Below are 24,761 nucleotides of genomic sequence, written 5' to 3'. Positions count from 1 at the left end.
TGTTGCGTTTTTCAGCTCCATCAATTCACTTATATTCCTTTCTATTTTGTCCATTCTTGTTAGCATTTTGTCAAATCTTTTTTCTTTACAAGAAATCCTTCTTACTTTGGCTACCATAAATAATGAAAATTATTAACAAGCAGTCCATTGCCTTTGGACAAGCTTAATGAAATATTATTATTTTCTAGATGAATTGCCTCATTGTTTCACTTCTTTTCCTTGACCAAGTATCTTCCTAAGTGCCTATTTTACTCCCTTTGTCACCATCTTCCCCTCCCCTCCACAGCCTCAAGGCCACAATACTACAACCACCACAACATCATCAACAACAAAGCTATCTATTGATCAAATATCTTTTCACATCCCTGCCACAGGCCCCCAAAAATCTCTTTCCCCATTACTTTTAGATTCCTACTCCCAGTTAGTGTTGGGACCCTTCTGTTTGCTGTTCTAAGAAAGATACTGTTCTAATCTCACTTTTGGAACCTATAATTATTCAGATAGATATCTACTAACTCCAAATTTACCTCCTATATTGTTAACAAATCTTAGATAGCTTAATTTACCAACCCTACCAAAAAAGGCATTTGAAATTTCTCTAACATGTAATATTTGATCTGCACAATTAATGGAATATTCCAGATTTGACAGGAAATGGGGACAATATAAACAAATATTCTATCATTGCACTCAGGTACAATCCCATATTTGGAATGCAGCTACTCTATTTACTAGAGAAAGTGAAGAGTAAGAGGAAATTTTTTTGGTAATTATTTTTAATGTTGAAATATTCACAGTCTTGATTAAATTGAGAGATAGACAAATGTACTCAAATTTTATTCTAGGTATAAGTTGAACTGGTTACTTACTTTTAGATTTTTTAAGGGAAAAAATTTTGCTAGCAGAAGCCATTTTGGTACTAGCAGAAGATTTCAGTTCCAGCTGAGTCCTGGTCCTAATAATTTCCTCATTCATTTTAGCTTCCTGATATATAGCTTCTTCTTTTGTGATCCAATCTTGAATAGATTTTGCAACAAGTTCTAAATAATTCCTAAACAAAACAAGAGCAGATGAAAATTGAGTTATTATTAAAGTCAATAAATACTAAACATATTGTTTGTGCAAATAAACTCTTCAAAAATGAACTGATCCTAAGCTGCTCATGTCACAAATATAATGAGTTTGAATATATCCTAGATGTATTTTGTATAAAATACAAATATCCAGGGAGCATATGAAAAATGCCCTTCATCCAGAGTTAAAGACATGTAAATTTAAAAATGAGATCTTTCATTTGACTCACTAGGCTTTGGGTTTAAGGAAAAAAAAAAAAAAAAAAGAAATGAGATCTTTCCACCAAAGCGAAGGATTAACAGGTTCAATAATACCAAGGGTTGATGACAGTTTGAAGAGATGATCACTTTCACCACTGTTAGTTGGAGAATAATATGATTCAATCTCTCTTTTGGGAAATTTTATACCACAGTAGAAAATTTTAAAATTGATCACTAGTGAATGATCACTGGATTAACTAAATCACTCTAGCTTAGCAATGAAACTCACTCTAGCTTAGCAATGAAACCTTATGAATATGCACAGCTTAGACACTATTCTCTAACTGCTTGTATGTTTATGATTCCATCAGCAATCTGTTGCTTACCAAGAGTCAGTCATGCTTGTTCCCAAATTCATTCACATCACTTATACCGACTAGTGTAATTATTCAAATTAAATGTTATACACACTTAGATGAATGTCCAAAGAGAGTTGTTTCTGAGGAAATTAGTTGCGAAATTTAGATTTGACAATAAAAATTAGTTATTGTCAAATTATGTGAAAGTGAGACTTAAAGTTTTGAAAAAATAAAGCTAGATGGATTATACACTCAGGTTGCTTAATAGTTTTCTTTGGTTTTTCATCCTTTTTGGAGAAATAAACTACAAATGTAAACAATGAATTATGTGGGTACTCAACATCTTCATTTAGAAGGTAATGGATCTCTCGAACTCAGCATGTCCCCAAATGAACCCCGGATCTACTCCAACCTGCAGCATCCAAATTCTCTGGCATTTTAGCTGATGGCAAGTCTATACTGCCTGTTAAGCAGGTCAATATCCCGATGTTCTCCTTGATTACTCTTATTTTCTTATACTCTTTTTCTAATATTTCGCAAAATCTAAATTATTTTTTAAATCATCTAAAAATAATTTTTAAAAACATATATTTATAATATATTAAAAAATCTAGTGACTTCTCACCTACTTTACTGATATTTCCCTGGTCTAAGCCATTACCATCTCTTGCTAGGATTTCTGCAATAACCTCCAACTGGTTTCCCTGCCCCTACCTTGGACACCCAAAGTCGATTTTCAGCACAGCAACTAGGGTGATCCTTGCAATTCTTAAGTCAGATCATGTCTTTCCTCTGCTCAGATCTTTTTAATGAGACTGCATGTCAAATAAGAAGCAGAATACTTACAAGTAACCTACACCGAGGGAACATAGACATGTATGCAGCTCAATCAGTTTTCAAATGAGAGAACAAAATAAATATTAAGCGTGAAATTATTCAGAAAGTTTATCACATATAGGTACTTTCTGAAAGATTTACTCACAATGTATTCCAGTTGCATTAAAAAAATTAGAGAAGACAACATTGGATGTAAATTAAAAGGTCAAGAAAAAAAGCAGTACAATTTACAGTTAAATGTAAGTGTGCTACTTATTTGTGATTGAAAACTATTGCTTTACAATGAGAAACAATCGTTCTAGACAATTTCAAAATGAGAAGTAGGGATTTGCTCGGGGTAAATTAAATTATGTTAAATTTAAAAATATTTTTTGTGAAATAATATTGATACTTATTAACTCCAGATACGAGATAAAAATATTTCAACATGTTATTTAAAAGGGTAAGTAGTCCCGGCCTGGTGGCTCACACCTGTGCACTTTGGGAGGCTGAAGTGGTTGGATCACCTGCGGTGATCAGCAGCCTGACCAACATGGGGAAATCCTGTCTCTACTGAAAATACAAAATTAGCCGGGTGTGGTGGCACACGCCTGTAATCCCAGCTACTCGAGAGACTGAGGCAGCAGAATCACTTAAAGCCGGGAGGCAGAGGTTGCGGTGAGCCAAGGTTGTGCCACTGCACTCCAGTCTGGGCAACAAAAGCAAAACTCTATCTCAAGAAAAAAAAAATAAATAAAGAAAAAAAGGGTAAATATAACCTCTACAAGAATATAAATAGAATGTATAATGTTTAAAAAATCACACACTCAGAATGAATTTAGAATATTCAGTCTAACAAAATGAAATAGATTAACACTATATAGAAATATGTTTATAAAATTAAATGGCAAGAATAAGGCCAAACGCATTATCAACAAAAGTAAAAGTTAATGGATTAAATTCTTTAACATTGAAAATACTTAACTTTATTTATTTTTTTGAGACGGAGTCTTGCTCTATCGCCAAGCTGGAGTGCAGTGGTGCCATTTTGGCACTGCAACCTCCGCCTCCTGGGTTCACGCAATTCTCCTGCCTCAGCCTTCTGAGTAGCTGGAATTACAGGCGTGTACCACCACGCCCAGCTAATTTTTGTATTTTTAGTGGAAACGAGGTTTCACCATGTTGGTCTGCCTGGTCTCAAACTCCTGACTTAGTGATCCTCCTGCCTCTGCCTTCCAAAGTGCTGGGATTACACGTGTGAGCCGCCACGCCCTGCCTAATTTTAATTATTATTAAAATCCTTTAAAAGACATAGGCTCTCAGAGTAACTAATAAAATGCAAGGTGCTGCTTATTTATTTATTTTTGACAAGGTCTTGCTCTGTCCCCCAGGCTGGAGTGCATGGCTCACAGGTGCCTCAAAATCTTGGGCTTGAGCAATGCTCCCAGCTCAGACTCCCAAGTAGCTGAGACCACAGGTGTGCGCCACCAGACCCAGCTAATTTTTGTATCGTTTGTAGAGACGGGGTTTTGCCATGTTGCCCAGGCTGGTTTCAAATTTCCGTCCTCAAGCAAGCCTCCTGCCGTGGACTCCTGAAATGCTGGGATTACAGGCACGGCCCACTGGGCTGACTTCAAAGTGTTGTTTAAAAGAGATGTACACACAAATGAAATAATGCAGAAAGATAAAAGTGTGGCAGATGGCAGACTAAGAAGACAGAAGCCTATGCCTTTGTAACTTTTATGAGTGGCTGTACTATCTCTGAGGCACTGCCCAAGTCCGGATTTCTTGCTATAAGAGAAAAGTAATCCTTTTCTCAGTTTAACCCAAGTAGTCAATTTTCCACTAACCTAGTGAACTATAATACCTAGCTGACATGTAAAATGATTGGGAAAGTTATACCAATAAATTCTTACATAAAGAAAGACTACCCCAAAATATTAATACCAAACATAGTTACATACAAGGTAAGAAGTATTAACGGGAACGCAGAGGGACGCTTCATCAGATTGACAAAAGTCATCAATTAAGAAGGATTCAAAAATAAATTTACACAGACACACACATGCACACATGTCAAAAGTAATAATTTATCTACTCAAAAGAGTAGATAAATCCATTATCATAAAGAGATATGAACATATCCTTCTCATAAACAGACATTAATCGTGAGAATATGCTGTTTAACTTTATGCCAATAGACTGGAAAATCCAGATGTCATGCATAATTCCCTAGGAAAACAGAAGTTACTCAAATAGATTGAAGAATTAACAAATCTAAATAGAGCATTACTTTTAGAAGAACTGAAAAAGTTACAGACAATTAATCCTTGATCTCTTCATATTACCATTTATCTCCTTGGACCGTCTAGTCCCTAGGAAGTCATAAGCTCAAAATGATTTTCCCTGTGAAGTTCTGTCATTCTTCTCAAAATGGATAATGTACAATACGAGGTCAACGATTACATGTCTGAACAAAGGGAAAACAACAGGCCTGTACTTAGCTTACAAAAGGTTAGCAACAGGGCCTTGAAAAAATCCTTGTAGTCCAACTTCTGACAATATTGTTTGTTTTTTGGAAGCTACAGACTTAAGATAAATGTGGAATGTTTTGAATGCCTTGTGTTCTGTGAAACTCCAGATCTATGGGCTTGCACCTTAATGAGACAAATGAGTTGACAAGCAAGTCTTGGAGGGAACCTGAGGCTGTGGCTTCTCTGCGTGAAGGGAACTCATGTAGTCCTTGGTGCTCATCTTTGGCAGCCATACACAACCAGTATGGGGAAGCAAAACAAGCTATGGATTGGCGTGGCTGCTGAGCTTCCTGATGAGATGAAGATGCTTGTTATGCTGCATTTCCCGCCCTGCATTCTTTTACCAAACTCGGTAAACGTAGAATTGGATTAAAGTCTATCGCGTTGTGTTAATCTGGTGGTTAATCTGTACCTATAACTATCCTATGCTGGAGCATCAGGTCATCAAAAAGCATACATAATTGTCAATTTATTACATGAGGCTACCATAGCACTGATACATCTGACACGTTTGGGAGAATACCGTATATATCACCAGGAAGTGCATTATTGAGAGATGAAAATTTTATGGATATAAGTAATTTATCTATTTTAATGTTATAAAATCTAGAAAATAAATCACTGTGCTGGTTTTAATTATTTAATTTGTGATAATCTGAAGCTAAGGGTAGCTCAAATTTTTAAAATTTTCATTTACGGGGTGAGGAGTGTGTATGTGTACATATGCAACCCTAGGGTTTGGCTTTTCTGGGCACTCTATGGTTTTTATTTCTATGTCAAGTGTGTCTTTTTCTTTTTAAAAATATTACGTTTTCTAACCATTTGTTGTGGTGCACAGAAATGCAATTAAAAATACAGTCTTGGACTGGCATGATGGCTCATGCCTGTAATCCCAGCACTTTGGGAAGCCGAGGCGGGCAGATCACGAAGTCAGGAGATCTAGACCATCCTGGCCAACATGGTGAAACCCCGCCTCTACTAAAATACAAAATAAGAAAGTAGCGGAGTGTGGTGGTGCGCACCTGTAGTCCCAGCTACCGGTAGTCTGAGGCAGGAGAATCACTTGAACCTGGGAGGTGGAGGGTGCAGTGAGCCAAGATCACACCACTGCACTCCAGTCTGACGACAGAACAAGACTCCATCTCAAAACAAAAACAAAACAAAATAACCTCAAGGTAATTTCTGCTATTATTTTGTAATTTTTCTATAGATTGTTGTGGGATTTTCCTGTGTTGAGAAAACATTTCAAGTGTCAATAATTACATTTTCATCTCTTTTTTCCAATTCTTATAGTTTGACATTACAGTTTATTTATTTTGCTGGCTTACACTGTAATTGAATGTTGCTTAGAATAGACGATAGTGGTCAACTGTTTCGCTTCTAATTTTACAGAGCATGCTCCTAGCATTTTCCATTAAGAATGTTTACCTCTTAACAGCTTCAACGGCATCCAGAGATAATAGGATAATTTCCTACAATTTACTGAGAAGAATTTAATTGCCAATCAAGAACTATATATACTATGCAAAATTATCTTTCAACAACAAAATTAACATGTAGACATCGTGAATACACAAAATTGATTTCATCACCAAAGGTCTTCATTATAGGAATTTCTAAAGCCCTTATTTCAGTAAAAACGGGAAATGCAATGGTAAACATGTTAATTTACACACACACACACTGTAAAAATGAATAAATTATCTAATTTGTGAGGTAAAAGATCAAGACAGAACTAAAGTTCTAGACTACAATAATATAAACTGTGGAATGATTGGGATATGTGAAATTAAAGTATTCTATTGTGCTTATGTTATCTGGGTAGAAAGTAAAGACATTGACCTTAGGCTTCATTACTTTAAAAGGCATAACACTTTATTTTTGATTTTGTTGCCTATGATTTTGGTCTCAAATCCAAGAAATTATTGCAAAGGCCAATGTGAAGGTATTATGTTTAAATCTTTAATCCATTTTGAGTTGATTTTTGTGTATACTTTAAGATAGCAATCCATTTTTTGAATTTTATTTTTAATTTAATAAATAAAAATGGTATATATTTATCATGTACAACATGAGGTTTTGAAATATGTATATATTGTGGAATGGCTAAATTGAATTAATTAACATGCATACTATCTTGCATACTTATCATTTTTTCTGGAGTAAGAAGATTTAAAATTAGGAATCCAATCCGAGTGCTATTGTATTGCTGTCTACTCCTTTTAGTTCCATTAATGTTTTCTTTATGTTATTTTGCTGTTCAATGTTGTGTAAATATATATGAATAATTGGTCTACCTCCCTGGAGAACTGACCTTGTCATTATATAATGACTTTCTTTACTACATTTCTGACTACATCATTACATAATGTCTTTCTTTACCTTTTGTAACAATTTCTGACTTAAAGTCTATTTTATCTGATATAAGTGTAGACAACCCTGATCTCTTTTGGTTATTATTTTCATGGAATATCTTTTTTTATCTCTTCAATTTCACCTTATTTGTACCCTTAAATCTAAAGTGAGTCTCTTGTAGGCAGAGTATAGTTAGATATTGTTTTATTGTCCATTCATCCACTCTGGATTGGAGAATTTAATTCATTTAAAGTAATTATCGATGAACTGTTGCCATTTAGTTCACTGTTTCCTTTTATCCTCATTCATGTAAAACAGTATATTACATTTATTGATTTGTATATATTGAACCATTCTTGCATTCCAGTTTTAAATTTCACTTGATTATGTTGAATAATTTTCAATTTTGTTGTATGGTTCTTTGGTTTCTTTCTTACTCTTTTGCTGTCTTCCTTATTGACTGGATGATATACTGGCAAGCCGACTGCAACAGCACATCAAAAAGCTTATCCACCATGATCAAGTAGGCTTCATTCTGGGGATGCAAGGCTGGTTCAACATACGCAAGTCTATAAACATAATTCACCACATAAACAGAACCGAAGACAAAAACCACATGATTATCTCAACTGATGCAGAGAAAGCCTTTGACAAAATTCAACAGCCCTTTATCCTAAAAACTCTCAATAAACTAGGTACTGATGGAACATATCTGAAAATAATAAAAGCTATTTACAACAAACCAACAGCCAATATCACACTGAATGGCAAAAACTGGAAGCATTCCCCTTGCAATCTGGCACTAGACAAGAATGCCCTCTCTCACCACTCCTATTCAATACAGTATTGGAAGTTCTAGCCAGAGCAATCAGGCAAGAAAAAGAAATGAAGGGTATTCAAATACCTTTTGAATATTTGAAAAGGAGAAAGTAAAATTGTCTCTATTTGCAGATGACATGATTGTATAGTTAGAAGACCTCATCGTCGCAGCCCAAAATCTCCTGAAACTGACAAGCAACTTCAGCAAAGCCTCAGGATAAAAAATCAATGTGCAAAAATTACAAGCATTCCTGTACACCAGTAACAGACTTAGAGCCAAATCAAGAACGAACTGCCATTCACAATTGCTACAAAGAGAATAAAATACCTAGGAATACAACTAACAAGGAACGTAAAGGACCTCTTCAAGGAGAACTACAAACCACTGCTCAACGAAATAAGAGCAGACACAAACAGATGGAGAAACATTCCATGCTCATGGTTAGGAAGAATCAATATTGTGAAAATAGCCATACTGCCCAAAGTAATTTATAGATTCAACAGTATCCTCATCAAGCTACCAATGACCTTCATCACAGAACTGGAAAAAAACACCTTAAACTTCATATGGAACCAAAAGAGAGCCCACATAGCCAAGTCAATTCTAAGCAAAAAGAACAAAGTGGGAGGCATCACACTACCAGACTTCAAACTATACTACAAGGCTACGGCAATCAAAACAGCATGGTACTGGTACCAAAACAGAGATATAGACCAATGGTACAGAACAGAGGCCACGGAGGCAACACCACACATCTACAGCCATCTGATCTTTGACAAACCTGACAAAAACAAGCAATGGGGAAAGGATTTCCTGTGTAATAAATGGTGTTGGGAAAACTGGCTAGCCATGTGCAGAAAGCAGAAACTGGACCCCTTCCTGACACCCTATGCTAAAATTAATTCCAGATGAATTAAAGGCTTAAACATAAGACCTAACACCGTAAAAACCCTAGAAGAAAATCTAGGCAAAACCATTCAGGACATAGGCATAGGCAAGGACTTCATGACCAAAACACCAAAAGCATTCGCAACAAAAGCCAAAATAGACAAATGGGACTTAATCAAACTCCACAGCTTCTGCACAGCAAAAGAAACAGTCATTAAAGTGAATCGGCAACCAACAGAATGGGAAAAAATTTTTGCAGTATACCCATCTGACAAAGGGCTGATATCCAGAATCTACAAAGAACGAAAGCAGATTTACAAGAAAAAAACAAACAAGCCCATTCAAAAGCGGGCAAAGGATATGAACAGACACTTTACAAAAGAAGACATACATGAGGCCAACAAACATATGAAAAAATGCTCATCATCACTGGTCATCAGAGAAATGCAAATCAAAACTACATTGAGATACCATCTCACGCCGGTTAGAATGGCGATCATTAAAAATTCTGCAGACAACAGATGCTGGAGAAGATGTGGAGAAATAGGAACCCTTTTACACTGTGGTGGGAATATAAATTAGTTCAACCATTGTGGAAGACAGTGTGGCGATTCCTCAAGGACCTAGAAATAGAAATTCCATTTGACCCAGCAATTCCATTACTGGGTATATATCCAAAGGGTTATAAATCATTCTACTATAAGGACACATGCACACGAATGTTCATTGCAGCACTGTTTACAATAGCAAAGACCTGGAGCCAACCCAAATGCCCATCCATGATAGACTGGACAGGGAAAATGTTGCACATATACACTACGGAATACTATGCAGCCATCAAAAACGGTGAGTTTGTGTCCTTTGTAGGGACATGGATGAACCTGGAAACCATCATTCTCAGCAAACTGACACAAGAACAGAAAATCAAACACTGCATGTTCTCACTCATAGGTGGGTGTTGAACAATGAGAACACGTGGACACAGGGAGGGGAGCATCACACACTGGGGTCTGTTGGCGGGAATAGGTGAGGGACAGCAGAGGGTGGCGAGTTGGGGAGAGATAACATGGGGAGAAATGCCAGATGTAGGTGATGGGGAGGAAGGCAGCAAATCGCACTGCCATGTGTGTACCTATGCAACAATCTTGCATGTTCTTCACAGGTACCCCAAAACCTAAAATGCAATAAAAATAATACATCCCTATAGTCAAAAGTTGGAGAATATTCCCCCGTCATACAAACTTTGAGCACTTATGAAAACTGACCACATATTAAACAACAGAGCAAGTATCAACAAATTTCGTAGCCTCAGTATTTCATAGAATATATTACCTGATCATTATCTTAAAACTATATCTGTTAACAAAAACGTAACACATAGCCAAGTGTTTAAAATGAAAACTCACATTTCTTTGTAATTAATGGGTCAAGTAAGAAAGAATAATGGAAATCAGAAATAAAGATAATAAAAATACTGTCAGTCAGATACTTCTAGGTGTTGCTAAGGTGGTATTTAGGGAGGGAATTTGCCTTAAATGCTAATAAGAAAAAGGCCAACCAAAACTAATGAAAAACACCTCGAAATCACAAGATAATATTTTAATTTAAGAAGTTGAACATCAGAATAATCCAAAGAAATTAAAGAGAAGAAATAAACAAGATGATAGCAAAATTAAATGAGACAAAAGGAGAAAGAATCAGAAAGCAAGAACAGATTTCTTAAAACTATTTATTAATAAAACCAGCAAACCTTTTGCAAGATTTATGTAGAACAATAATAGAGAAATCACAGATTTAAAATGTTGGGAACAAAAAAGAATACAGATACATGTAACATAGATTTAAAAGAAAATATTGTAATCAACTTTCTGTCAATACTTTTGAAAACAAGTATAATGGTCAAATATCTGGAAAAATATAAATTATAAACCTAATTAAAATTAAATAGAAAATCTGAAGAGTCTAATAACCATGATAGAAGTTGCACCAGTAATCAAACATCTTCCCTGGGCCATATGTTTTTATCTGCAAGTTCTACCAAATGCCAAAGGAACATATATCTTAATTTTCCACATTCTATTTCAGAAAATGAAAAAAATAGAAATAAAGAGGGAGAACATTCTCCAGTTAATTTATGAGGTTAATATAATGTCAATACCAAAACCAAATAGGAATATTTAAAGACAGGTAAAACTATAGCTGAATCTTGCCCAAAAATACACATATAAATATTCTAGATAATATATTAGCAAAGCAAATGCCGCAATTACAGAGAAGATAACACAATGGAAAAATCTGGTTTACTACAGGAATGCAAGTTTGGTTCAACACTAGAATATCTGTTAATGAAATTAGCATTTTCACAGGTCAAAGAGAAAATATAAATACCTAAATTGATCCAGAAAAATCATTTTATCGATATGACTTAATGACCACCTATGATTGAGAACTCATAGTAAACTAGAAATAAAATACTGACAAGCTAACTAAACACAACGAACTAATTAACTAAACTTTGTAAATTTGTTACCTGAATCCCACATTGGAGTGAAGAGCAATGTTCCAATATTCACAATGCAAACGTTGTACATTCATTGGATTATGAAAGACTAAAAGTAAAGAGTTGTCTTGGGTGTGGTAGTAAGAATCAACACACCTATACTGCTTATGGGCTTCTTGAAGGACCTGAAAATCAAAATAATTGCATTGTAGAATCTTTTTTATTTTCCCCAAGAGAAGGTCTCCTACTAGGGCATTTCTCTGCTCCCCTTTTCTTTCTACATTTACCTCCACATTGTTACTCAAGCTGAAATTCCCAGAGGATTCTTTCCTAACTGATAGGTGAGGGCATAAATGATAGATAGCTTCAGAAGCATTTCAGCAACACTTAACAGAAAAACGCATAGTAGGCATCAGGCAGAGAGGCATTTGCTACAAGTGTTCTTCATTAAGGTTGGTAGGTCATCATTAAGCACAGCAGTCATTTATCTAGCATTTTCCATGCCTTGATACATACACCATCGAATTTTATCGTCATAAAACTCCAGACATTAATTAAATTGTGTTCACCATTTCTATGTATATGTCAAAGCCTTAACTGCTAATGTGATGATATTTGAAGATGCGGCTTTGGGGAGGTAATTAGCTTTGGATGGGGTTTGAGAGCAGGGCCCTCAAGATAGGATTAGTGCCCTTATAAGTAGAGGCAGCAGAGAACTTGTTCTCCCTCCCTCTTTCCCTTCATCACCGCTCCCTCTTCCACTCTCTGCCAGGTGGGGACACAATGCGAAGGTGCAAGCCAGGAAGGAGGCCCTCACCAAAACCCAATCATGCTAGCACCCAGACCTCAGACTTGCAGCCTCCAGAACTGTGAGAAAATTTCTGTTGTTTAAGCCACTCAAGATGGCATTTTGACAGGGCAGCCCAAGTGGGCTAAAACAGAAGGTATGATCATTTTTCCCATTTCAGAACACTGGAATTCTCATTTTTTTTTTTTTAAAGCATAAATTGGGGCTAAGAGAGAATAAGGGACTTGTCTAAGAACACTATGTGTTATGGTGCCAGGGCTCATTCTGTTTTCCAACTCTAAATTTTACCATTTCGTGTTTTCTCCACTACACCATGCTGTGTTACATGAAGTGAAGTGAGTGGTCTTTCTGATAGATACCATTTCTACCTGCCTTCCAACTCTGGCCCTTTTTGTTTTGTTTTGTTTTTGAGACGGAATTTCGCTCTTTTTACCCAGGCTGGAGTGCAATGGCGCGATCTCGGCTCACCGCAACCTCCGCCTCCTGGGTTCAGGCAATTCTCCTGCCTCAGCCTCCTGAGTAGCTGGGATTACAGGTATGCGCCACCATGCTCAGCTAATTTTTGGTATTTTTAGTAGAGATGGGGTTTCACCATGTTGACCAGGATGGTCTCGATCTCTTAACCTCGTGATCCACCCGCCTCGGCCTCCCAAAGTGCCGGGATTACAGGCGTGAGCCACCACGCCCGGCCCCCTTTTTTAGCTTTTTGAGACAGAGTTTCACTCTTATTGCCTAGGCTGGAGTGCAATGGTGCAATCAGCTCACTGCAACCTCTGCCTCCCAGGTTCAAGTGATTCTCCTGCCTCAGCCTCCTGAGTAGCTGGGATTACAGGCATGAGCCACCATACCTAGCTAATTTTTGTATTTTTGGTAGAGACGAGGTTTTTCCATGCTGGTCAGGCTGGTCTTGAACTCCTGACCCCAGGTGATCCGCCTGCCTTGGCCTCCCAAAGTGCTGAGATTACAGGTGTGAGCCACCGCACCCAGCAACTCTGGCCCTTTCTAAAGCCTACTGTCCTCAGCATGCACTGCAGCAGCAGCCACCAATAGAGAGACACAGTGGGCAGCTGCTTATCCTGTTTCCTTTGTCAATCAACAATAAGGAAATTGTTGAGAGGAAAAATAAATTAGGCAGCTGAGGGCTTTTGTTTTTGTTTTTAGTATCAATCTGCTGTAGGCAGCTTTTGGTTCTTTATTGTTTGTGTGATCTGAAGGCATGGAATGATATATTACATTTGAAAAGAGCTGCTTTAATTTTGCTTTCAATTCTACATTGGTGGCATAATCAAAACAATACATTTGCTTCCCCCAATTTAGTCCCCTGAACAAGTATCTTTATGAAGTGGCACTTTTACATCTGGTCCCTCAGAGCCAATATAAGAAACATACAATGAATATCTTTGCATTAAAAAAAAAATTGCTATGCAGGGTAACCATCTAGTACCTATTGATGTGTTTTTGAAAAGCAAATTCTGCTCAGACTATGAACCCAGAAAACCATTGCATTTATGATGAACATACATCCTTCTTTCTTTTAGATAAGAAGAGCTTTGAAATCTTTGTGTTTTCATATTTGCCTTGGGGGGTGCTAAAAATACAGCACTAAGCTTCTCAGAGACATAGCTGCTCTCAATCAATATATAAAGTTTTCATATCGTATCTTCTCCTTTTTACTAATTGGTGCTTGTCTTTTATTCTGTATGTCTTTGGTCACATTAGTTATTTAGTTAAGATTTGCATTAAAACTGAGTACCTACTATGTGGCAGGCATGGTGCAGGTACTAGGAAAACAAAAATAAACAAACTAGATAAGATTTTCCTCTAAAATATGATTAAGTATTTTTTTTTTTTTTAAATTAGAGATGAGACCTTGCTAAGGCTGGACCAGGCTGGCCCCTCTAAAGCCTAGCCTCAAATGATCTTCCTGTCTCAGCCTTCTGAATAGTTGGGACTATCGGCCTGTGGCTTTATAGATTATTTTGGAGTTGAGAGAGGTGTGCCCAAAAAGATAAAACAGATGCAATACCTGATATACAGAGAAGGTATTAGAGCAGGGCAGGAGTGGAAGCAGGTAATCAGGAGGATATTGCTGTAGAATGAGAGGGTGGTAGTCATATGAAAGCAGGCCGGGCGCGGTGGCTCACAACTGCAATCCCAGCACTGTGGGAGACCAAGGCAGGTGGATCACAAGGTCAGGAGATTGAGACCATCCTGGCCAACATGGTGAAAACCCATCTCTACTAAAAATACAAAAATTAGCTGGTTGCGGTGGTGTACACCTGTAGTCCCAGCTACTGAGGCAGGAAAATTACTTGAACCTGGGAGGCGGAGGTTTCAGTGAGCCGAGATTGTGCCACTGCACTCCAGCCTGGGTGACAGAGTGAGACTCCATCTCAAAAAAAAAAAAAAAAAAAAAGCAAATAAAAAGGTCAGGGAAGATGAAGAAATATTTGGCAAGACAAAGATTATTGATTACCTTGAAAACTGCAGCTTCATGGAGTGGTAAGGACAGAAAAACTGATATAAAATAAAGTCTGAAATAAACTTTCATTTACAGAGAGAAGATTGAACATTTGTACTCCCTAAGACCCCATTTAAAAAACAGTACAATTTTGTTTAATATCATAAAATTGAAGGCCAACTTCAATTTGTTGAAGGAGAAGAGGCAAAGGCACCAGAATTTTAGATCTGGAAAGAAGAAGGATACGTGCTAACTGACTTAGCAGAACACAGAAAGCCAGGTCATAAGATTAATTTTAGGAGAGACCAGAGGCAACCCCATTTGTGTGCAAAATATAGAAAGTCTCAGGATATGAAAATACTAGTCACATCTGCAAGGGGGTTAAAAGTGGCACTGAAAATAGGAAGATTAGTTCCAAGTCTTTTTAAGAAGTAGTTTGGCCCCAGGATCCCCTTCCAATTCTGAGCAGCTGGGTTACTGCCTATCTCCCACTCCAGTGAGGGGAAGAGGGTAACTACAGATGGTAGACCAATGGGTTCTAAGAACAGTGGACCCACGACACACTGACGGAAAAGTGCATTCCAGAAAAAAGGGAAATTGTGTAAAAGCCTAAATCAGCACTGCTCAACAGAAATGTAAAGTGAGCCACAAATGTGAGCCACATGTGCAATTCTAAATTATATAGTAGCCACATTTTAAAAAGTAAAAACAAATAAATGTAATGATATATTTTACCTAACCCAATAGATAAAAATTATCATTTCGACATAAAATCAATACAAAAGTAATCAATTATATACATATGCATATACATCACCTTTTTAAAATCTTGGAAATTGAGTGTATATAGCACCTATATGGCTATAAAGATAGTGTATAGCATAGTTATTCCATATCTCAATTTGGACTAGATTCATTTCAAGTACTCAGAAGTTAGATGTGACTAGTGGCTACCATATTGGATAATGCAGATCTAAATAAATGTCAGAAGCTTAATTGCCTTCCCCCATTACTCAGCTCTCAAAACACTGACAGGAAGGTTTAAAAGACTTTCAGATGGAAAATTAGACTTTTTGTTTTCATGGAGAATTTAAGTGGCCCAAGTAAACAGTCCTAACATACCAACACTGGTGAGTCTCCTAAGGAAATCTCCCAGCCAAATCACCCAACGATGAACTCAGCTATTGACAACCCCTACCCCGCCTTATATAGCACTTCCTACTGTGTTTTTAGTGTTTCATTATTAATATGAGGAAAGAGGACAATATTATATGTTACCCTCTAACATCAAAAATGAAGAACAAACGAAAAGAAAAAGGAAAAGAAACTTGGAGGAAAAAGACATAATTCAGGGAGAAAACTTCAGAGGACTTTAATATCCTCATAGAGATAAGAGAAGGTATTATATCAGAAATGCAGTGGCTAACGCCTGTAATGCCAGCACTTTGGGAGGCCAAGGTGGGTGGATCACCTGAGGTCAGGAGTTCAAGACCAGCCTGGCCAGCATGGGAAAAACCCATCTCTACTAAAAATACAAAAATCAGCTAGGTGTGGTGGCACGTGCATGTAATCCTAGCTACTCAGGAGGCAGAGGCAGGAGAATCACTTGAATCTGGAAAGTGGAGGTTGCAGTGAGCCGAGATCTTGTCACTCCAGGCTAGGCAACAGAGCAAGACTCTGTCTCAAAATAAATAAATAAATAAAAAGAAAGAAAGAAAAAAAGAAATGTAAAATGATCCTATAAAAAGGTAATTTGGAATTACAAATAGAACTTTAGGAAATTAAAATGATAATAGCAGGAATAAAAGGCTCAGTATAAGAACTGAATGGAAACTGAGCAATATTTCCAAAACCAAAAGACAAAGTGATGGGAATTAAAAGAAAAGGAAATTGGGAGTTCAGTCCAGGAGGTCCAACAACAGAATGATAAGAGTCCCAGAAGAAAAGGACAGGGAAAATGGAGGGGAGAGGTTACCAAAGAAGTGATTATAGAAAATTTCCCAAAAGATAAAGACAGGAATTTCTGGATTGCACTGGCTTGCCAGAACGATATATATATAGAATCACACTAAGGCATATCAACAGGAAATCAAGAGCACTGGAACAAAGAGAAGATCTTAAAATCTTCCAGTGAGAAGATCAAAACATACTCAGCTGATTAGGACTCAGAATTTCTTATTTATTTTTTAAAGGACAATCTGGGAAGCCAGAATACTGTCAAAGAATGTCTTTGGTCTTGAGGAAAAATGTTTTTTAATTTAGCATTTACTATAAAGCCAACTCTCAGTTAATATAAAGATAGAATTAAGATATTTTCAAATATTGAATACTTTGAAAACTTATCTGCCATCTATCTTAATTAAGGAAGCTACTGGAAGAGATGATCCTCACAGAAAACAGAGAGTAATGGGAGAAGGGACACATGGGATGAAGGAAACAGGCATCTAACTGGAAAGGAAGGAAATGGGTGTGGCCTGGATGAAGGTAAAGGGAGGGCCCAGGACCACAGCTGTGCAGCAAATTTAAGGATTATGGGAGAGATATCACTAATACAATAAAACTAATAGAATATCTGTTACGTTTGAATGTACTGAGAGACTTACACTATGGTACAGAATTTGGGGATATGTTGATAATAAATACACAGTAAGCTAAACAAATAGAAAAAGAGACAACATGTAACTGCAGAGAAAACAAAAATGGTACTGATAAATATTGTTGTAGAATACTACACAGTTCAGCTGTGAATAGTGCTTATGTAACTGAAATAAAGTGAATTTTGAATACCGATCTAACCAAAAATTACGGTATCATTAACAGTATCAGAGAATGGAGAAGTGCTACTGTGAATGTGGGGGGGGGGTGGGCGTGTACCCGTACGTGCCCACGCGTGTTGAAATGGGGTGGGCAAAGCTGTGTTCTCAAGAGGGAAATCAATTGATAATGATGTCACAAAACTAAAACTAAAATGAAACAAAATATACTTGCTATTTAGAGATCACTGCATAAAGCAATAAATGAAAGGGGTAAATGTGCCGAAGATTTTTGCCTCTAAGAATTGGTGGAGTGGGGTGGGAGTGGGGGAAGGAGGCTGCTATTTTTCATGATAAGACGTTGTAGAACTTTCTGGCTTAAAAAACATGTTGTAAAACTTTGATAAAAATAAAAATCAAATTAAAAAGACAAAACCAAAAGAGGACAGGTTTGTGTAGAAAATCTAAAAACAACAAAAAAGGATTTAGGTTTAGGATTACTTGTTGTTTTGCAGAGTGGGTAAGAGCACAAGTTCTGCGGCCAGAATTCCTGGGTTTGTATCTTGCTTCTCAGCTGTCATGTGACCTTGGGCAAAAGTCACTGTTGGTCAAGGTGCCTCAGCTTCCTACCACTTACATAGTTTCTACTTCATAGTTTTATTGGTAGGATTAAATAAACTAATAATACATATTAATCAGTGTCTGTCACATGGTAAGTGCTCAATGAATGTTAGCTATCCCAGATTCCATTGAACTGTCAATCAACATGGAAAATACTGTGAAATGTGAAACTGAGTAGAATGGATAAACAATATGGGAAAAAAACAGGGTTGTTTCCCAATAAAACTTTAAGAAAATATATACAGCAGCATATATATGTGTGTGTTTGTGTATATGTTTATACATATATATATATATGCAGCAGTCTTGTATATTTCTTTTTTTCTTAAAATATTTTATAAAAGCATTCTTTTGTAAAGTATATTTTAAACTATTTTAGAGAGTCCCTGCAAATGCATGGCTCAAGCTGGGAATAAATTTATTTTATAGCTGAAGTAAATGAGAATATTCATCTGAACTAGATCTGAGAGAATGACCTAGACGTGAACTGTTCTAAATGACAGCAGACTCTCCAGACCTATCTGACCGTCTGCTGGAGAATCGCAGTCCATAAATACCTGAAGCAGTACTTCTGGTTTAAAATGTTCAGTAAAACTCCAGTCCATTAGACTGCGCTGCTGTGTTTTCTTTATGTCTTCTAAATCTGCTTCCACCATCATCTTCTTGGGTTTCTAAAATATCATAGCAACACAATTTCAGCTTTAATTTGTTTAAGTCCAAATGGAGCCCTCTTGGGCTCCGTCAACTAACCAGCATGTACTCCATCTAATTGGGGAAATCTGCATATGTATAAATCCATATGGCAACATTTTAGGAGAGCTGCTGCCAAAAAGACTATGCCTTTGACTTTTTTTTATGGGCAACATAATCTAAATATTTTTATTGTTAGGTTATACTCTTCTGAGTCCTGTTAGCAATTACAGGCAGGTTTTCTGAACTCTCTTCAAGACAATGTTAGCTCTACATGGCTGTATGGTGAGCAGGTGTTTGTGAGGTTGCCAAGCCACACTGTCTAGAGAGGAGCCTGGAGCTGGGAAGTTATGTGCAGGCTTCCTAGCAAAATTAACTCCTTTCTCTCCATTTGGAGCTGTTCTGGGGATGTCTGAATGATTCCTCTTTTCTAGCCTCAGTATTCTCCAAGTATCCTCTTTTTCCTTTTTCAGTGTTTCTCACTCCAAATCATGGTTTTCTCAGATCATCCTGTTATCTACATGTTTAGAAAAATAATTCCTTACCTTTACATGAAAATCAGCCTTTGTTTCTGTATCATCTTTGATCTCATTGTTTGTGGTCTGCTCTGTAAATCAAAGACACCAACATCCAGTTGTGTTCTGGCTTTGTTCTTGCCCCGCTGGTTAATGCTGTGACCTTTTGTTGCCCATATGATCTATGTTTCTGTGCCGAAAAGGTAATGCCTGAAAGGTATGTTTTGTGCCTCCAGAAAGGTGTTTGTGTCCATAATTCTAAATCTGTGCCTACCTAGAAAAATTATACTAAGCTCTTTGAAAAGAACTTAGTTTCTTATGTGAAATATCTTAAATCATATCAGATATTCTGCTTTCAGACTGTACCATTCACTTTTAACAATATACCTTTACCTTTAAAAGTTGTAAATATTTACTGATAACATCCAACTTCTTAGTACACGTCATTTGTCTTCTTGTGCTGGTGTCTATCACAAAGCTTTTTAAATTTCCGGGGATCTTATCTCATGGATGACAGACTAGGGTGGGGTCAGGCCATGGGTGCAAAGAGGCACTGGCAGACAAATGAACTTCCTATTGGAAAATGATATGCTTTCACCATTCTGCAGGGCTTTCCTTCTGTTCATGAATCATTAATTAATTTAAAAATGATTTAATGAGCGTATGCTAATTTATAGACGGAGCTTAACCAAAGTTAAATAAATGAAGGGGCAGCTGGACTCCAGGGCACTGTACCATGAACCGATACGAGTCATGTACACTAGCTTTCCTTGTGACCACAGAGTATACTTATATGATGATTGAGATGGTGATATCATCGTTGGCTATGATGGAAAGGTGAATGAACAGGGAAGGAACAGATTCATGCTGCTGATTTCTGCATCACCAGAAGAATCCCATGATAAGTTTAACATAGATCAACGAACATCAAACCGTGAATGTCTTAGAATTTGCAATTTGCTCTTGTTATTGTGACTCTCTAACAGAGAAATGAACAACCTATATAGTATTTTACAAATCTGATAATAGAAATAGAGTATGTGTGTGTGGGAGGTGGATCTCGTGTAAATATACTTGATGCTGCTGAACAACTGAACCACCCTGACTTCTTATCACTTTTAGAATAAAGGAAGGTTACATCTGACAAAGTCGTACAGGAATTAGCTCTGGCCTAACTCTCCGAACACAACTCTTTGACTCTTTCTTGCTCATTCTACTCCAGACATACTTGTCTGCATGCTGTCTTGAGCGTCTTGCACTTGCTGTCCCTCTGGCATGCTTTGCCCTTAGCTGTTCACCTTTTTCAGACCCTGACTTCATTCATATTGTTCAAGTATCACCTTCTCAAGAGCCTTCTGCTTCATCCTCTGCCTTTTTTTTTTTTTTTTTTTTTTTTTTTTTATTTTTTCCTTTTCTTTTTTTTTTTTTTTACTGTACCCTGAGCACTCGGCACCTGGTAGGAACTCAGGAAATACTTCCTTTTGATTGAATGAGAGGCATCTACATCATATATTAAATGTGGAAATGAACCTAGAGCCACATAGAGAAATTAGAAATGTGGAAGAAAACCTACAAGAAAGCCTTACTCTGCGGCAAGCATAAGACGATTTTTATTCTATGGCAAGCACAAGACAACTTTTTATTCTGTGGCAGAGAACCATATTTGGGCTTCTAGAGGGAAAAGCTGATTGTGCCTACAGAGGACAGGCCAGTGTTTTTCTTTCTTTCAGGAGCACAGCTACTTACATTTTTGCTACTAGTTTCATCTTGCCTTGGGCTGGTGAAGGTGACAGCATGAATGTTCCATTTTGATTTAGGGGAAAACCATACAGCCAATTTGGTTCAGTATTTATATAAATACATCTACTCAAGAGAAAACTCAGGCCAACTATAACTCTAAATAGACCATGATGTCCCATGTGTCCTTGAAGCAATTGATATGAAATCTGTGGATAAAAATTATTCTATTCTGTGGTCTGCCAGATTTCCGGGAGATTTGATATTCCCTCCTATGTCTAAAGATCCAGCAGAAAAAGTCTCCAGCTTAGAAAACATGTTCTAAAAATTATGCATCAGTTATTTTGACAAAGGAAAGAACATTCTAAAAGTAATCTGAATTATTTAATAGTAGAGGAAAAATCAGTTTTTTTTCTTTTTCTGATTTCTGCTTTCAACCACATAATTCTTTGACAGTGTGATTCAGTAGTTTTTGACACATCTGGAAATGGATGCTTTCTCATCCCTTTGAAAAACAGCTTTCCTAATCTGTTTTACTTTAGAGATAACAAGATCCCTCTGCGAAGCAGTTACTTTAGTAAAAAAACACCCAACAAGCATAAAGGGCACATCTAAACCTATAGACTCGCGGTTATCAACTCTCAGGTTTTTCATAAATATCCCTGTCAAGTTCAAAAACGGTCTCAGATGGAAATCCAGTATTTGGCTAAGAAAAGCACAAATATTCAGCCCTTTATGTCCGGGAACAGGCTTTTATATGTATTTGGTGCTAAAATGGCTGTGCAGGAAATACATAAATAATTTTTTGCCTTGTTTAAAGAGAATTAAAGTTGGCAGCTTTGAAGTAAGTATGATTCCGTTAGGGAAAGAAACGTAAAATCAACAGCAACAACAACAAAGTCCCACGCACGCAACAGCTACAATGCGACACCAAGCCCAAATGCCCTCTCCCTTTCAAATGGAATGGCTCCTTGAAGTAGATCAAAACGCACCATGGAGAAACACTTATGGCCCTGAGATTCACCCTCCAGATTGTGTGGCCTCTAGGATACACTGTCCACTATAGCATTTTCAACCCTGAGAATTTAGGAAGTTACAATTAATATAATAATCTACTTTCTTCCAGAATCCAGCACGCAATTTATGTACTTTGACCACCAGGTGGCAAAAGTCGCCTGAGGAAAACGCTATCCAGTTGCTTTAAAGAAAAAAAAAAAAACCTCGAAACAAAGCAAAGAGAACACCTTGGGCCGTACACCCCTCCTGACTTATTCTGACTCCACATTAACCCTGAGTGACTTCCCTGTCATTCATTTGTAGTCTCATAGGATACACTATTGCCATAAGAACTCAGGTTAACTTATTTGGCTTATTATTATTATTTTTTTTTTTTGAGAGGTAGGCTAATAGGTAAGGGTACTTAGGACAGAGAAATAGGGAATCTACCCTAGTTAGAAGAAAGGAAAACCCAAACGCAACAAAATCAGCATGAATGAGACTAGGAGTATGGCTACATCATTAGCTGCATCATGAAACATTTGTGGAACTCAGGAAGGTGCAAGGCACAGTGGAGGAAGCACTGGTTTGAAGTCAGCCCTCTGTTCAAATCCTGACTTCCTACTTGTATGCAGTTGAACAAGTTATTTAACCTTTCTACTTCTTGGTTTCCTCATCTGTAGAATTGGGGTAATAGTAACTTTGTCATAGGCTGATGTTTATGTAAGTATTTGTTAAAGTACTCAAGATATAACAGAGCAATATTAAATAAATGTTATTTTCTTCCCTCTTCTATTCATCCCAATTGCCTCCTCTACCAATCCTACTCCATTGATTACTTCCTTTTCTACCCCACTCTAAATAAATGAAAAGGGCAAAATGACCATTAGTCAATACTAACTTAACACGTATTCTCTCCTGTTATCACTTTTTAAAAGTTTTTTTTTTTTTTACCCGATTTTGGCCCATAACCACTTATTTTTAAATGTGAAATATAATACACAAAGTGCATAAAACACAAATGTTTAATACAATGACTAATTATAAGAGTAAAATCTCAGCCTTCCGGACATCCTATGTGTATCATTTAACAAGCAGAGCCTCCTTATTAAACTTCCATATTAATTATAATTGTTTGTGTATTGTTTTGAGTTTCCTACATACACAGTATTTACAAATAATGATGGTTTTATTTCTTCCTTTTTGAACCTTATGCTTTTATCTAGAAGAGAAATGTCTTGCTTGTTGGCATACACCTCTGACGCAATATTGAATACACGTGTTCATAGTGGACATTCTCCTGATCTCAAAGGGAATTATTTTAACTTTCACCTTGATATATAAGGTTTGTTGTAGTAATATAAAAAGTAATCTTTATAGTGAGGAATGTTTCTTCTCTTGATAGTTTGCTAAGATTTTTTTCATGAATTGCTACAGAATTATATTACACATGCTGTTTTTGCTCTATTGAGATGATTATATGACTTTCCTCACTAATGTGTTAATTGATAAATTATATTGATTTTACAATGTATATATTTTCCTTCTACCCCTGTTATAAATGCAACCTGTTTGTAATATATTATTATCATTTAGTATCTGCTAGATCAGTTTTCTTACATGTAGTTAGAATTTTTGCATCTATGTTTGTGAATGACTTTAATTGTAATTTAATTTAATGAATTAGTTTAACTTTCAGTTGTAGCACTATCCTTGTCAGTTTTCTTATAAAGTTTATGCTAGCTTCATAAAATGATTAGAGGAGGATATACTACTTTTCTATTTCCTGGAATAATTTTTGTTAAGATTAGAATTATTTCTTTTTTGAGTGTTTGGTATCAGTTACCAATGAGATCATTTGGGCTAAGTGTGCCCTATTTGGAAGATTTTTGATTGCTGATATAATTAATCAGATGTAAGGCTACTCAGGACTTCTATTTCTTCTTGGGTCATTATTGGTAAGTTATATTTTTCCAGTAATTGCCCATTTTATTTTCACATTTAGTCAAAGTTGTTTATATTATCTTCTGTAGAATCCGAGGGAAGTCCCTGTTCTTTATTCCTGCTATGATTTTTATTCCTGATATATTTGTATTGCTGACAGAGTTATTCATAGCTTCTTTTTTTGTGATTAACCTTACATAAAAGATTTATCAAGATTGTTAGTCTATTCAAAGAATCACATTTTCGCATTTTTGTTCTTCTAATGTTTTCATTTTCTATTTCATTGATGTAACTTTCATCTGTGTTTTCTATTTCATTGATTTAATATTTTTGTTGTTTGCTTTATTCTACTTTATTTGGATTTATTTTGTTTGTCTTTAGTTTGAGGTTGATGTTTAGTTAATTAATCTTTAGCTTCTTTTAGAAAAATATTTATTTAAAGCGATAAACTTTTCTTGGAGTACCTCTTGCATCAGCTGTATTCTATAGTTTTGATACTCAGTTTTTCATTATCATTTGGTTTGAAATATTTCCCAATTTCTATTGTAACATTTTCTTTGACCTAGGTGTTAACTTTCTTGTTTAATTTGTTAAAATAAACATATAATCTCTAAGAAGCTATGGTATAAGGGAGGCCTTAATATAGGCACATACATAATTATAAAACTGAAGGAAAATAACTAATACCAT

At 36.4% G+C, this 24,761-nt stretch overlaps 1 protein-coding gene across 1 annotated transcript in view; it reads right to left on the bottom strand.

Annotated features, from left to right (window-relative positions):
• The window catches only part of SPAG17 (sperm associated antigen 17), a 246,270-nt gene that overhangs the window by 111,277 nt on the left and 110,232 nt on the right, over nt 1–24,761 (bottom strand). Inside the window, exons 16-19 of the mRNA XM_017524168.2 lie at nt 19,425–19,486; nt 18,747–18,860; nt 11,577–11,731; nt 870–1,051 (exon numbers count right to left, since the gene is read on the bottom strand). Of these exons, the coding sequence (XP_017379657.1) occupies nt 870–1,051; nt 11,577–11,731; nt 18,747–18,860; nt 19,425–19,486 (513 nt within the window). The remainder of the gene's footprint in view (nt 1–869; nt 1,052–11,576; nt 11,732–18,746; nt 18,861–19,424; nt 19,487–24,761) is intronic.

The sequence above is a fragment of the Cebus imitator genome, unplaced genomic scaffold (genome assembly GCF_001604975.1).
Source record: "Cebus imitator isolate Cc_AM_T3 unplaced genomic scaffold, Cebus_imitator-1.0 Scaffold32, whole genome shotgun sequence".
Classification (NCBI taxonomy): Eukaryota; Metazoa; Chordata; class Mammalia; order Primates; family Cebidae; genus Cebus; species Cebus imitator.
The sequence above is the reverse complement of the archived record's forward strand: the minus strand, read 5'-3'. Positions and strand labels throughout refer to the sequence as shown.